Source organism: Lissotriton vulgaris, chromosome 7 (genome assembly GCF_964263255.1).
Source record: "Lissotriton vulgaris chromosome 7, aLisVul1.2, whole genome shotgun sequence".
NCBI classification, from domain to species: Eukaryota; Metazoa; Chordata; class Amphibia; order Caudata; family Salamandridae; genus Lissotriton; species Lissotriton vulgaris.
The window spans coordinates 549673271-549687808 of record NC_141695.1 but is presented as its reverse complement, the minus strand read 5'-3'; the positions used below and the strand labels follow the sequence as shown (position 1 = coordinate 549687808).

Here is a 14538-nt window from a genome sequence, read left to right as displayed (position 1 = left end):
CCACCCCTAACTTTAGAGGAGACGTGGACTCTTCCAGTCTCCCGGATACTACATTCCTCCTTTACCAGGAAAGACATGTTAAACAAATATAAACATGAGTCCAACTATAGGAAAAACAATGTATGGAAAAACAGTTCAGGAACAAACCCTGCCGGGGCGGGTGCCAGCAGAACAGTCTTACTTAGTGTTTTCCGCCTTAACTGTCCACCGGGCTGCGACTCGATCCAGTGTTGCCGACTAGCCTCAGTCCTTGAATTTCTGGGAGGGTTTCGGACACGGTCTCAGGTTGTATCTGCTCTGGCTGTCCCGCCGCGAGGGCGTTGGGGACTCTTCCACTGGGCTGCTGTAGACAGACGGACTTTCGGCTCCGTGGGGGTATTGATCTTGTGCTGGTGCCGTCTGTGGACTGGAGTTTCGACCTTCTGTGGCAAGTTGGTCGGGATCGGACTCTACGTTGTTGACACCCGATGGCTTGCTGGCGAAGGTTCTCTGTGGCATCTCAGGCATTGAGCCATTATAGTCATCGCCAATAGGGACTCTTTTGAAGAACGACACATTGTGTGTTACAGTCTCGTGTCCCCTCTGGGCTGTCACCATGGTACCTTTTACTGCTGTGACCAGCCAGGGGTGAAGCTCGAAGGGTAAACGGAACTTCCCGCCTGGATTGCGGTCCCATACCAACACTCCATCGCCGACATCAATAGGACTCTCCTTAGCACGTCTCTTCATTGACGCAGCTTTGTTGTTCAGGTCACGTCGGCGGTCGGACTGGTTCGGCGGGTTGGGTGTTTCTGCCCATGTTGGGTGATGTGGTATGGAGTCAGTCATGGCTCGACCAAACACAGGCGACTCGGGGAGATGCCCGTGGTGCAATGAGGCGTGAGTCGGTACTCAGGGAGAAATTGGTATACTGCTTGTTCCAGGTTAACTCCGTCTGCCAGGGCAATTTGTATTGTTGAATTCAAAGTGCGCATCAGCCGCTCTACTTCGCCATTGGCTTGTGGCCATCTTGGTGGGATTCTTCGATGCTTCACTTTATGGGATGCCAGGTAGTCTGTCAGCTCTGCACTGTTAAACGGTGGACCGTTGTCTGTCCGGACCTCACCGAACAGTCCATGGGCTGCCATCAGTTTCTCGAGTTTCAGATTATTTCCGCTGCTGATGTTGACATGACAAACTCAACTTCGGGATATCGTGAGAAGTCGTCTACCACCACGAACATGTACTTTCGCCAGGCAGGCTGCCAAAGTCGGAACTCACCCTCTCCCACGGGGAGCTCGGAGCGGGTTCTTTGATGACAGGCGCTGGTTTGCCGGGCAGGCTCGTTGCGAGGCACACTGGACAGTGTTGAACGACGGCTTCTATCTGTTGATCTAGGCCTGGGAACCAGACTTTGCTGCGTAGCCTGTTTTTTTACTTCACAATCCCCTGATGGGCGCCATGAGCAAGAAGAGCTGCTTGTCTAGTCAAACTCTCGGGCAGTACCAGACGAGGGCCTCGTAGCAGGCAGCCTTCGGGGGGACACGGACAGTTCGTGCCGGACTTGATGAAGGGCTTTCAGGGTCGCTTAAGCCGTTTCCGTTCTCCAAGGTGACGGGTTCTGCAGGAGTCTCCAGTCGTCTGAGTTGTCTGCTTGGATGGCGCTCTGGAGGCAGTCATCGTCTTTGATGGCAGCGACGACCTTTTGTAGGGATATCGGCAGGGGCCAGGATCGTTCCACTACTAACCTCACGTAGTCTTCTGTGGCGGCCGCTTCAGCTGCTTCTGGGACTGTGGCAGGTCTGGAGTGTCGCGATAAGAAGTCGGCAGGATTCCGGGGGCCAGGTCGGTATTTCACGGTGAGTTGGAACTCCTGAAGTTGTAGGATCCACTTTTTGAGTCGTGGAGGGGAGCGAGACGATGAGCCTTGGAATAGTAGAACCAGTGGTTTGTGGTCTGTGATGACGGTGAATGGGTGGCCATACAGGTATATATGAAAGTTGCGGCACCCCCACAGGATCGCAATGGCTTCTTTTTCGATTTGCGAATACCGCTGCTTGGTAGGTGTGAGGGTCAGGCTCGCATAGGCAACAGGTGCCCACTCACCACAGTCTTGCCATTGCGCTAGAACCGCGCCGAGACCTGTGGGACGGGCGTCGACTACTAGCTGGGAGTCGTGTCGCGGGTCGAAGTAGACAAGTGTGGTGTCTGCGGACAGTGCTGCCTTCGTTTGCTTGAATGCCATTTCCTGCTTTAAACCCCAGACCCAGGGGGTGGTGGTTTTGGTGAGGTCATGCAGTGGGCCGGTCAGATCCGATAGGTTCCTGATGAAGCGTCCACAGTACGTGACCATGCCCAAGAAGCTGCGGACACCAGACACAGATATAGGGGCTGGTGCATCCTGGACATCTTTTACTTTTGTCGGGCCCGGGCCGCTGCCTTGGTCCGAGAAACGGCATTCAAAGAAGCTGATGTCACGTCGTAAGAACTTGCACTTTTCTCGGTGCAGGGTCATGCCACAATCACAGAGGTGGGTGAATACGGACGTCAGGCGGACAATGTGCTCTTCCAGGAATGGAGCGTGAACCAGGATATCGTCACTCACGTTGAGCACCCCCTCCAGCCAATGCAGGACGGTCTTGATGATGTTCTGGAACACCTCGGCTGCGCTCGAGATTCAGAAATTGAGACATTTGTACTGCCAGAGACCGGCCTGCATGGAGAAGATGCTTATTGAGTGAGAGTCCGGGTGTAGAGGGATCTGGTGGTACCCAGAGCGGAGGTCGATCTTCGAGAACCACTTGGACCCTGCCAGCTCTCCAATGATGTCGTCTACTGTGGGTGTCAAGTGGCGCTCCCGCTTGATGGCGAGGTTTGGGACCCGCAAGTCCACGCAGATGTGGACTGCATCAGGCTGCTTCGGCTTCCTCGCGACCACGATGGGGGACACCCATGAGGTGGGACCGTGCACTCGCTTGATGATTCCAGCTGCTTCCAGCAGACAGTGCTCCGCTTTGAACTTGGGGCGGAGATGGAAGGCGATCCTCCTGTGCCTGAGGGCAATCAGGGCTACCGACTTGTCTATGTGCAGTTTGACGGCTGGTCCTTTGAGGATCCAATCCCATTGAAGAGGGGCGTGAACTCAGACAGCAGGCGTTCTAGGCCATGGGCCATCGCGGTGAATGCAAAGTGGATGAGACGAAGATCTTGTGCTGTGCGGCAACTAAGCAAGAATCCAGCTCCCTCTTGCGAGACGTTGACTTTGGTCCGCTGACTGATCTGGTCGATGGGAAAGTGGAGTGTGTGTGCCGAAGCGTACACTTGGACATTGGTGTTACAAGGGCTGGCAGGTTGGGCAAGAGCCTGTAGACGCTGGCGGCCATGAGGTTGATAGTCGCGCCGGTGTCGATGAGTGATGCAACTGTGTTGTCCTGCACTTTGAAGGTGCACATGGGAGCAGCCTTCGGGGAACCTCGAGAGGGCATGTAGCATGTGTACCACATGTACAGTGGCGGCCTCGTCTTCGTCCATCTCGCCACTTGAGGAGTCATCAGGGAGCGGCTCGAGAGCTCGCACGTGGTGAGGAGTGCCTTGGGGTTGTCACTGCGGTTTCGAGCGGCAGACTTTGGAGAAATGATTGAGTTTTCCGCATGCACTGCAGGGTTTTCCCTGTGCTGGGATTGCGCCGTCATGTGGGAGGGGGCCGCCACACCATCCGCAGAGACGAGGCTTTGGGCTCTATCTTGAGCTGTGGGCTGGAGGTCTTCTAGGCCGTTGACGGGTGTCACGGGTTTCTGTGCGGACAGCGCAGACTGGTTCTTCTTTGACGACCGCTGAGGCTTTGGTCTCCATGTAGGCCACTCTGGCCTTAGATAGTTCTTTGGAGCGTCCTAGAGTAAGGATATCCCTCATTGGTATGTTGTGTTCTTGTAGGATACGCTCCCGTAATTTCGTGGAGGCACAGCCTTGAATGAAGTGCGCTCGGATCTCGTTGTCTTCATCAGGAAGGGTGCAGGTGCTGGCTAGTTCCTTAAGGCGGGCGTAAAACACATCTACGGACTCATCCGGAAGCTGTTTCGCCTGGCGAAGAAGGAAGCGTTCATAATCTGGGCTAGCGTAGGGCTCAAAATGCGCGGTGATGGCATCGCGCATATACGCATAATTTCTCGGGGGTCCAGCCTCGCGGACAGTATTCGCGATTTTGTGGATCTCGGCGCCACCCAGTGGGAGGAGCATGGGTCTTTGTCGCGGGGCCGGGATGTCTGCAGCATCAAAGAAGGTCTCCAACCTCTCCACCCATGCCTTCCATCGTGCAGCTTGAGACGGTGGCGGTCCGGTGATGTCGAATGGCTCCAGAGGCGGGATGGACGACATGCCTGGAAGCTGAGAGGTGGCGGCCAGAGAACACTGGTATGTGCGACTGTAGGGCGCAGAGGGGCGAAATCACTCCGTGGCGTGGTGTGCAGCGGAGTGGTCTAAGTGGCGTGGGGTAATTGAAAGAGGCCAGGGTAGGCCGCAGGCGTCTGGTTGTGGGGGCCCAGTGCTGAGGAGGCAGGCAGGCAATGTGATCAGGTAGCCTGGAAGGCACCCTGTAGCAGCCAGGCTGCGGTGAGCAAAACCCCGGGAGTCTTCAGCTACACGTGGGGCAGCAAGGCAGATGCAGCAGGGTGTTAGGGCTGACAGGGCAGCACAGCCCGCAGCGAGTTCCAGAGGCTGCAGGCCACTTGGGCAGGGACTAGCAGTAGTGGCCTGGGCAGAGCGTGTGCTTACAGCGCTCAAGCAGATGTCTGGGCTGGGTCGCGGAGGGCCAGTGGGCGGGGTAGCAGGGCCGCAGGTCACGCCTTACCGGGTCCGTGGTGGTACTGTCAGGAGTCGCCCGACGCTGGGAGTGCTGCGGGCACACGCGGGCGGGAGTCCGGGTTACTCTCGCGTGTGCGTGCGCTCACGATGCAGGCGCTCCATGCAGCAGCCGAAGCAGAGCTGTGGAGGAACGAGGCAAAAGTTCGGCTGTTAGCAGGCCGCCAGGATGTGGATGCCTTGGGAGCAGGCCGACACAGCAGGGTTGCAGGCCAGGCTTCAGAGGCAGAGCGCGGCAGTGCCGCTCACACTGGGCGGCGTCTTGAAGCACAGTGAGTCGGAGGGGAGGCGGGCAGCAGGCAGCTGCCCCACCCTCATCGCCAGTGTAATATCCTGACTAAGGGCCTAGCTGTTAGTCGCAAGGAGATACAGGAGGCACAATTACGATAGTGGCCAGCTAATCACTGCCACGCCCAGGGTCCCCTGCGTACGCTCAGCTGACCCACTTGTGTTACGTTACTGGGGGCGTTTACCAGGACCACCCCTAACTTTAGAGGAGTCGTGGACTCTTCCAGTCTCCCAGACACTACAGGTTCTTGCAAACTGCCATAATAATGTGATCCCAATATACACCCTTGATCCACTTGCTATACATTTTTTAATTTTATTTGGGTCATTCCACACTTCCTCTATTTTTAACAGTCTACACAAGGCTTTGACTGAGTTCAGCCATGTTGTGGCACAGTTCTTATCTATAGTCATTAGCTCCTCAAGGGCATGTGTATAGGGAGCCAGGGTGGGTGTTACCCAAATTCTGACACAGTAGTTCAGGATTTTAAATTGAGCAATATGATCAATTCTTTTTAGGTTCAGGTCTCACCTTAAAGGTATCAAGTAAAAGGTATCTCACAAAATTATTTTCAGAGCAGTTTAGCTGGTTATCATCCCCAAAGCCACAGATTTCTGCCCTGTACAAAGCTCCTCCATGAGCAGCGGTTCTATATACTTCAAGGGCTGGAGAGACAATTCTACTTTCTCTATGCTGGAGGATGGATTTACTTTTTGAGAACTGGTGATCCCAGGAGAGGGTATCAGTGGGCCTGACTCCTAGGTAGTCAAAATTCCTGACCTGCTCAACCGGGGCTCAGTCTACAACCATTTTATTTCTGAATGTTCGATGAGGGTGTAAACCACAAAATTAGATTTACCAGTATAAATCTCTAGACTCCCGTTCGTACTAAATCTCACAAAGTCATCCAGCAGTTCTGGCAAACCCTTTGGTATATGCGACAATAACAAACTGTTGTCAGCAAATAACAAGACCGAGGTGCTGAAACCTGCAGACCTTGGTGCATTGTGCTGGCATGTATTTAGCAACTCCACCACACCGTTCCTATACAAAGAGAACAGTGTGGGAGCCAGGACACATCCTTGCCTTACCACCCTCTTAATGGGGATACTATTCCTCAACTCTCCCTGGGCATTCCACCTCACATGTGCATCTGTGGCTGTATGTAATCTAAATAAAATATGAAGGCGGTCCTCTGGTATTCCATATTGCCCAAGTACTTTCCACTTACTTTCCCGGGGTATTAAATTGAAAGGAACCCTCATATCCATGAAGGCTACCTAAAGATGATCTTTCTTTATGGAAATGTACTTTCAGCAGTTTCATAGTTATCTGCAATGACATATCAACACCAAAAAAGCTTCAGAGCGATCAGCCACTCACATCACCTTTGGCACGTTCCGTGTTGGTAACGTCTAGGGTACGTTCTACATGATTGAACAGGTGAATCCGCAGCATTCTTTCAGAAGCGTGAGACCAGTTTTTGTCGCAAATGGTGTGGAGGTTTGTTGTGCCCTGGAAGTCATTTTCTTCTTCTCTTTTTTTGGTGCTAGGAAAGAAGAGTTAGGTTATTGTCTATGACATAGTAAAGTAACAGAGTTGTTTGTGAAATAATTGAAATCTCCAGCAGTTAAACAGCAATAGTTAAAGGGTACATATTAATCAAATATACATATACAGAGGTTTTGGTGGGATTAGTAAATTGATACAAGATTAAAACTGTGATTGTCAAACCTAGCTATTCCCTTCAGGTTTATATGAGTAAGTGGAATGCATAGCAATGTCGAGAAGGGGGATAATCAGGAAAGTGGCAGAAGAAACGGGTTCTCTGTGGCTGTAGAAGAAGGTGCAGATAGCCGATGGAATTGAGTGGAAAATTTCCAAGGTGGAAAAATTAGGCTGCGATATTGGGGATGTGATATCTTCACAAATCCCCCACCCCACAACTATAGAATGGGTAGTAAGTACTTGTATATGTGGTTTCCCTAGTCAGGTTACCCACCGACTTGGAGGCTATGTAGATTTGAGGTGCTAATCTGGTGAGGAGCAGGCACCAATTCTCTTCCAGACTGTAGAAGGAAACGTGGCCATAACCATTCTCATGAGTGTATGGTTGATAAATGTGGGTACACCTGGAATCCAATTGACATGCACTAATCACAAAGCATGAGACCGTACATGTCCATGTGCTGCCTATGCATATTTTTGCAAACAATAGGGAAGAGTTGTTTATTTCTCCCTGCGTGCCCGTTTAATCTTTGTACCAGAGTAGAGGATAATTTTTATTCATGGGGCGCTAGCTATCATAACTAACACATGCACCCGTATTTACAATAGTCTCAATAGTACCCCCCTTTCTTAAAATAACATGCAGAGCAGACAGGCGTGGCCGACAAGATAGCCGAGTAGGACGTGTCTCTTGGAGCTCTGCCTTGCTCGGTAATATCTGCCAGAATCCTGCGGTGCTTTTAAGGCACCGACCTCACCCTACACATCGGCCCTACCGGGAATGTCCCCTGGCCTGGGAATTATTCTCCAGGGTGCAGTAATTCAGGCGTGTGCAGCGCCGAAAGTTGAGCGTCTCCAGGACTGGGCGGCCATCTTGGCAATTATGGAGGCTCCTGCGGCATGTTTCGGAGACCGAAAGCATATGAACACCTCGGTGGTGCTCCTGATGATCCGAGGAGCAGTGCCGCAACTACGATGAAGGCCTTGGTGACTCCACGGCCGGTGGGTCCGTGGACGGAGGCACAGAACCAGGGCACCTCCACAAAGAACTGAGGCAATATGTGTGGTGATACTGCAGCAACCATGACCCGCTCGTGCTAGCGGGTTCCCCAACAAAAGGATCTGTTAGACCCCCAACAGGCAGAAGAGTGCACTGGAGGAGGCCTCCCCTCGTGCCTTACGCCTGATAGGTCACAGAAGCGGGGGATGGCAGAAGGAATAATGGCTGACCTCCGAAAGGCAGGAGGCTTGCAGCCCGATGAGAGAAATCGACAGGGATACCCCAGCCTCAACATCTGGCCCTGAGAGGAGGTCGAACTCAGCCCTCGAAGAAACTGTTGGTAAGAGTGCGAGAAGTCCTGTGGTGGTGGGTGAGTGAGCCTGGTTTCCCTGATTCCGGTCGCTGGGAGACGCATTGGAGGGATGAACTGAAAGTGGAAAACTCTGGTAGGCAGAAGAATGCTCCGGAGGGGGCCTGCCCTCGTGACCCATGCCCATTGGGCCACAGAAGCTGGAGTCAACAGGAGGTACAACAATGGACCTATGGAGTGAGGGTGGCAGCTATCTGGAGGACTGGGATGACTAGGAAACCCCTTGCCTCAACGCCTGGCTCCATGGAGTTATAGATGCCTGACTGTTGGAAGGAGAGTGCAGACTAGCTTGGTGATACCAACAGGTCTGGGGTGAGATCTGTGGATGTCCGGCGTCCGGGAAGAGCCCTGAATGGAGTAATTTGTCTTGAGGAGGCTCATTACCCATGTTGCAGTGGGACAACCTCTCCTCAATGGCCCTAATCAAAGGGATGCATGAGGAAAAAATGACTCCGAGATGAGCGGTGGGAAGAACAGCGGGATCCCCCCTTAAGCAATATCTTGATGGCTGCCTGGATTGCGAGAGACAAGTTGGTGACCAGGATCGACGCAGTGGTAATTGATGTCAACCTCCTCCGTTGTGACCTACGTAAGGTCTCGATAAGGGTCACTACGACAGAACAAAATGTGGATGTATTCCAAACAGAGGTCAAATCCCTGCGGGAGACAGTCATGAGGAAGACGATTGAATTAATGCGCATAGGACCAGGAGGGGCGCTCGGGAAGGAACAACATATGATTCGTGGGATTCCCAGAGCGAACGGAGGGTCCCTCTGTGGAGCTGGAGGACTGGATAACAAATGTGTTGGCACCAGGCAAACCATCCAAGTTCTTCAACATTGAGAGGGCACACAGGACACTGGTCCCTCCCCCACACCCGGGGGCTCCACCGAGGGCCATCTTAGCCCGATTCTTTAACTATCAGGATCAAGACATGCTCCTGCAATCCACCCATGCCAGAACCGACTTGCACTATGAGGGGCATCACATTGCGATCTTCCCAGACTACATGTAATGAGTGCAGGACCAACAACGCACCTTCTTGGCAGTGAAGAGATACATGAGAGAGACCGGGATGAAATACCGCCTCCTCTATCCAGCCAAGCTCTGAATTGAACCCAAAGGCAGAGCTCTGTTCTTTGGATCAGCTGAGGAGGCCCTAGACTGGATGGATGCTGCGGGAGAACGTGAAGCCCAACGGAGGCTGCAGTCCAATCCAAGAACACTCAGGGACTCAGTGGAATTGACGATGAGGAGGCGTAGACTGTCCAAAGGAAAACGACATAAAGACTCAAGCGATGGGGACATGGCCAGCCAGCCAAGATGGCGGACATACTCTGAAAGGCTCCGTCCACCGACCCAGCAATCCTGCAATTATCCAGTAATGCCAAGGGGCACAAGGAGGCCTCTCACTGCCAAATATGGAACAGTACTATCTCGCAGCCCAACCCAACTCCAGTGGGTGGCAAGATGGCTGAGCGTGCCATTTGGAAGACCTGGTGTCTCAGGCGCCAGAACTCACACATCCACAAGTGGTTGAGTTATTCCACCCCAGTGGGAAGAGCAGGCCACCAACCCAGCTGCTGTTAGAAGTAGCTCATTACTGCTTCTGCCGCAGCCTGTGAGTCACACGCAGTGTGATCCCTTATGCCCCATCCCTCCCCATAGTGGGCACACCCAGAGGGAATCATGCCACTATGGGTGTAGAACTATTAAACTGGGAGGAAGCAGGTATCATAACTGTAGGAGACGTATACAGTGATGGGCTACTCTTGCCTTTAGTGTGCTTGCTGAAGAGTTGGTTCTGCCGCAGGGCCAGTTCCTGCTGCAGGCGGCAGTTATCTGCACGCTGCAGAAGATGTGGGGTAACATAGCGCAGGAACCGGCCATGCACTTAACCATACAATATCTGCATGAACTAGGTTCAGGCTGCCACCTCTTGAAATGGTTGCTGAATCGCTGAGAGTGCACACGGAGCCGCAGCTGAGCTCCTTGCATGCTCATCGGGATGCAGACCTACGGCGACCCAGTACTGAGCGTGAATGGATGGCCATTCTTGAAGGTCCCACCCATGTCCCCCGTAAAGCAAGGTTCCGGTTAATCCAGTACTACATTACACACAGGGCCTACTTCACGCCCACCAATATAAATAAATATTTCTGTTGCGTCGATGCCAGTTGCCCAAGATGCGGAGATGTGGGACGTGACCTGCTCCACATGCTCTGGTCCTGTTCAGCTATACAACAATACTGGAAAGTGGTCATCACAACTTTAACGCAATGCAGAGAACGCACACTGAACTGGTCATGGGAGACATGCCTACTGGAACTGTACCACAGATCTGGCAGGCACAAAGTGACTTCCCGATACCCTGGGCCCGATTCACAGAATGACTTTAAGACTCAATCCTAAACTTACTACTGTTTTGGTATTCACAGATTGCACTTAATACTTTTGGTATTCACAGAATGAACTTACTACTTTTGGCATTCACAGAATGCACTTACTACTTTTGGTATTCACTGAATGAACTTACTCATTTCGGTATTCACAGAAGTTAGGACTCCTAACTTTAGGACTCCTAAATGCCTTCTGTGAATACCAAAAGTCCTAAAATTAAGATTTTTCTCAATTTAGTAGTAGTAAAGTTAGGACTACTAACTTTAGGACTCCTAAATGCCTTCTGTGAATACCGAAAGTCTTAAAATTAGGATTTTTGTCAATTTAATAGTAGTAAAGTTAGAACTCCTAACTTTAGGACTCCTAAATGCCTTCTGTGAATACCGAAAGTCCTAAAATTAGGATTTTTCTCAATTTAGTAGTAGTAAAGTTAGGAATACTAACTTTAGGACTCCTAAATGCCTTCTGTGAATACAGAAAGTCCTAAAATTACGATTTTTCTTAATTTAGTAGTAGTAAAGTTAGGACTACTAACTTTAGGACTCCTAAATGCCTTCTGTGAATACCGAAAGTCTTAAAATTACGATTTTTCTCAATTTAGTAGTAGTAAAGTTAGGACTCCTAACTTTAGGACTCCTAAATGCCTTCTGTGAATACCGAAAGTCTTAAAATTACGATTTTTCTCAATTTAGTAGTAGTAAAGTTAGGACTCCTAACTTTACTACTACTAAATTGATAAAAATCCTAATTTTAAGACTTTTGGTATTCACAGAAGGCATTTAGGCGTCCTAAAGTTAGTAGTCCTAACTTTACTACTACTAAATTGAGAAAAATCCGAATTTTAAGACTTTCAGTATTCACAGAAGGCATTTAGGAGTCCTAAAGTTAGTAGTCCTAACTTTACTACTACTAAATTGAGAAAAATCGTAATTTTAGGACTTTTGGTATTCACAGAAGGCATTTAGGAGTCCTAAAGTTAGGAGTCCTACCTTTACTACTACTAAATTGAGAAAAATCCTAATTTTAAGACTTTCGGTATTCACAGAAGGCATTTAGGAGTCCTAAAGTTAGGAGTCCTAACTTCTGTGAATACCGAAATGAGTAAGTTCATTCTGTGAATACCAAAAGTAGTAAGTGCATTCTGTGAAAGCCAAAAGTAGTACATTTATTCTGTGAATACCAAAAGTAGTAAGTGCAATCTGTGAATACCAAAACAGTAGTAAGTTTAAGATTGAGTCTTAAGTTCATTCTGGGAATGGGGCCCATAGACTTGGGGCTCATGGTGGCCAAACGTCTGATCACATAATCCTGGAAATCTGCCAAGCCTACTGTTGAGAGGGCCTGGTTTCAGACAAAGCTTTGCTGGGCGTAGGCAGAGAGTATAGCGTTGCGTCGCGAAGAAGCAATAGAAATTCGTAAACAGCCACTTGCGGCGAGCTGGGATGCAATTATAACAGATTTCAATGCGATATGGCAGAACCAGACCGGGAACAAACTAATACACCTGAGTGAAGCGCGAGACAGTACCTAACTGAAGTCTGATACTGCAAAAAGTAAAATCACAACATTCATGGCACACACGGCAGAACGCACAGGGAGGCGACAGAGATGTCCTGTGGTGACAGTCTAGTGTTGCCAGGGTGGCGGAGACCAGAACCGGAAGGGCGGCCATTTTAGATAGCGGCCGAGCCCGGCGAGAGCGTATCCATGGCGCTCCGAGGGAATAAAGAGTATTTAAACCGCACCTGGGCCTAAGTGTATTATTTATGGTGTGGATGGCCACCTCTACAAATGGCGACGAGGCGGGTCTGACAAACATTGGGGACCCACAAGAAGAAAAAAAAAGGAGGAGGTAAAAAGGAATAACCGGAAGTACAAGCCCATAGTGAATACATAGCTCGGAGTGTGGCAGAGGGTGAGCATCGCACAAGGCCACAAGAGCAAACACGGTGCCACGTGAGCAGCAGACCAGGTCGTGCAGCCACGGCTCAGAGGCCAAACACCTTCAGGGGGGCAAGGTAGCTGTGGAGCACGCCAGGGAAAGTATAAGCCCAGCTGCGAGCAGAAGCAGGAAGCCTCGGGCAGCACACTAGAAGGGGTATGCAGCGCTAGGCGACGCTCCACACTCGGAGTCACGAGGGTGCCTAGGCGCAACTGCAACCTGAACCACCCGAGAGAAGCAAAGAGCGCCAAACGGGCGGACTGGTCCAGGGGAGAGCTAACAACCCGACCAGGGAGAAAAGGCGGGAAGCAAACCTGGACGCCCGAGGGGCATCAGACATCGATGACGGCAGCCAGACCCAGGAGGGAGGAAGAGAAGAAAGGCAAGCACCAGGAAGCCCGCCCAGTGACAACGGGCTAGCAGGAGCTCAACATAGGGACAACGAAAGGATGGCTACACCCTCCACATCATTCACCAGCATGGTGCCGTTCCTGCCCAAAAGAGGAGAACCCACGATGCCGTGGGAGGACTGGAAGAGGTTCTTTCTCAATTATTTGTGGGCACTAGAGGAAGAGGGTGATGCAGAATACTCCAGCCCAAGGAGGAAGAGGATACTCCTGCACAATCTAGGGCCGGAAGGTATAAGAGTGTACGACAACATAGTGAAGATAACAAGGCAAGCGACGGACACAGACGTATTCCAACACGCAATAGAAGATCTAGATGCGCACTATAGACCAGTCGTGTGTGTGGCCATAGATCGGTGCAGTTTCTTCCAGAGGAAGCAGGAGAGCGGCGAGACTATTGACTAATACGTCGCAGCGCTACAAAAATTGGCCTTAACATGCAAGTTTGGTGCCCTACTTGATGAACTGGTGAGAGATCAAATCATCATGCATACGTCAAACACAGCAGTACAAGAAAAATTGTGGGTAAATGGAGATGCGCCCCTCAAGGAGGTATGGGCTTTAGTGAAGAAAGCGGAATTATCCAAAAGTTGCGCGGAGGCAGCCAGGAAGGACACGGGGAGCAAACAGACAGTATGCAGAGTGATGGTGAACAGCAAAGGGGGAAAACCCAAACAATTGGGACCACCCAGAAGCCAATACTTGAAAAGAAACCAGCAGAATGTGGGAGCGCCGCAGAAGACGAGTGGGGAGAAGAGGACAAGTTGTTACAGGTGTGGTAGCACATCACATGTGGGCAATGACAAAGTGTGTCCAGCATTCAGAGCGAAATGTGCGTTCTGCGGCATATTTGGCCATTACGAAAAAGTCTGCAGGTGAAAACCCAGAGGAGCAGCGGTCAAGTACATTGACCAAGGTAGCGCCGACGAAGAAGAGGCGCAAGGAGGAGAAGAGTACCTTGAAGAAGTTCTCTACATAGCAGACCAAGTGTTGGACGTGGACTGCAAAGGTTCCAGCAAACCGGTACTAAAAGTGAACATAGGAGGAGTGATGATCGACATAGTGGCAGACTCAGGATCTCCAATCACGATCGTGCAGAGAAAGGTATGGGAAGAAGAATTCCAAGAGGTAATAAGGAAGGAACTACATCCCATGGATTTGAGACCAGTCACCTGCACAGGACAAAGGATACCCATGTTGGGATATTGTCCTTTATTGTTTGAATTCAGAGGACGCCAAGCCGACTGCAAGCTGTATGTGTCGGGAAAAGGGCCTTGGGTGCTCGGATGGAAAGACCAAGGTGCCCTGGGCATTCAACTCAATCAGGGAGGAGTGGAGAAGGTGATGCTGACGGATACGCAACAAGGATACGAGGGAGAGGCATAGAATAGAGAGTACCCGGAAGTGTTCAGCGGGGAAATAGGAAAATTAACATAATTCACGCACATGATACACTTGAAGGAAGGAGCCAAACCCGTGAGCCACAAGGCCAGAAACATACCGTTTCGATGCCGAGAAGCAGTACAAGAATAACTAGAAAACTTGGAGAAAGGTGGCATAATAAAG

General features: G+C 50.9%; 1 protein-coding gene across 1 annotated transcript in view; it reads right to left on the bottom strand.

The window, feature by feature from the left end:
* Positions 1–14538, bottom strand: part of LOC147702018 (bMERB domain-containing protein 1-like) — a 249753-nt gene that overhangs the window by 9032 nt on the left and 226183 nt on the right. Inside the window, exon 6 of the mRNA XM_086928738.1 lies at positions 6514–6674. Within this exon, the coding sequence (XP_086784864.1) occupies positions 6553–6674 (122 nt within the window). The 3' untranslated portion in view covers positions 6514–6552. The remainder of the gene's footprint in view (positions 1–6513; positions 6675–14538) is intronic.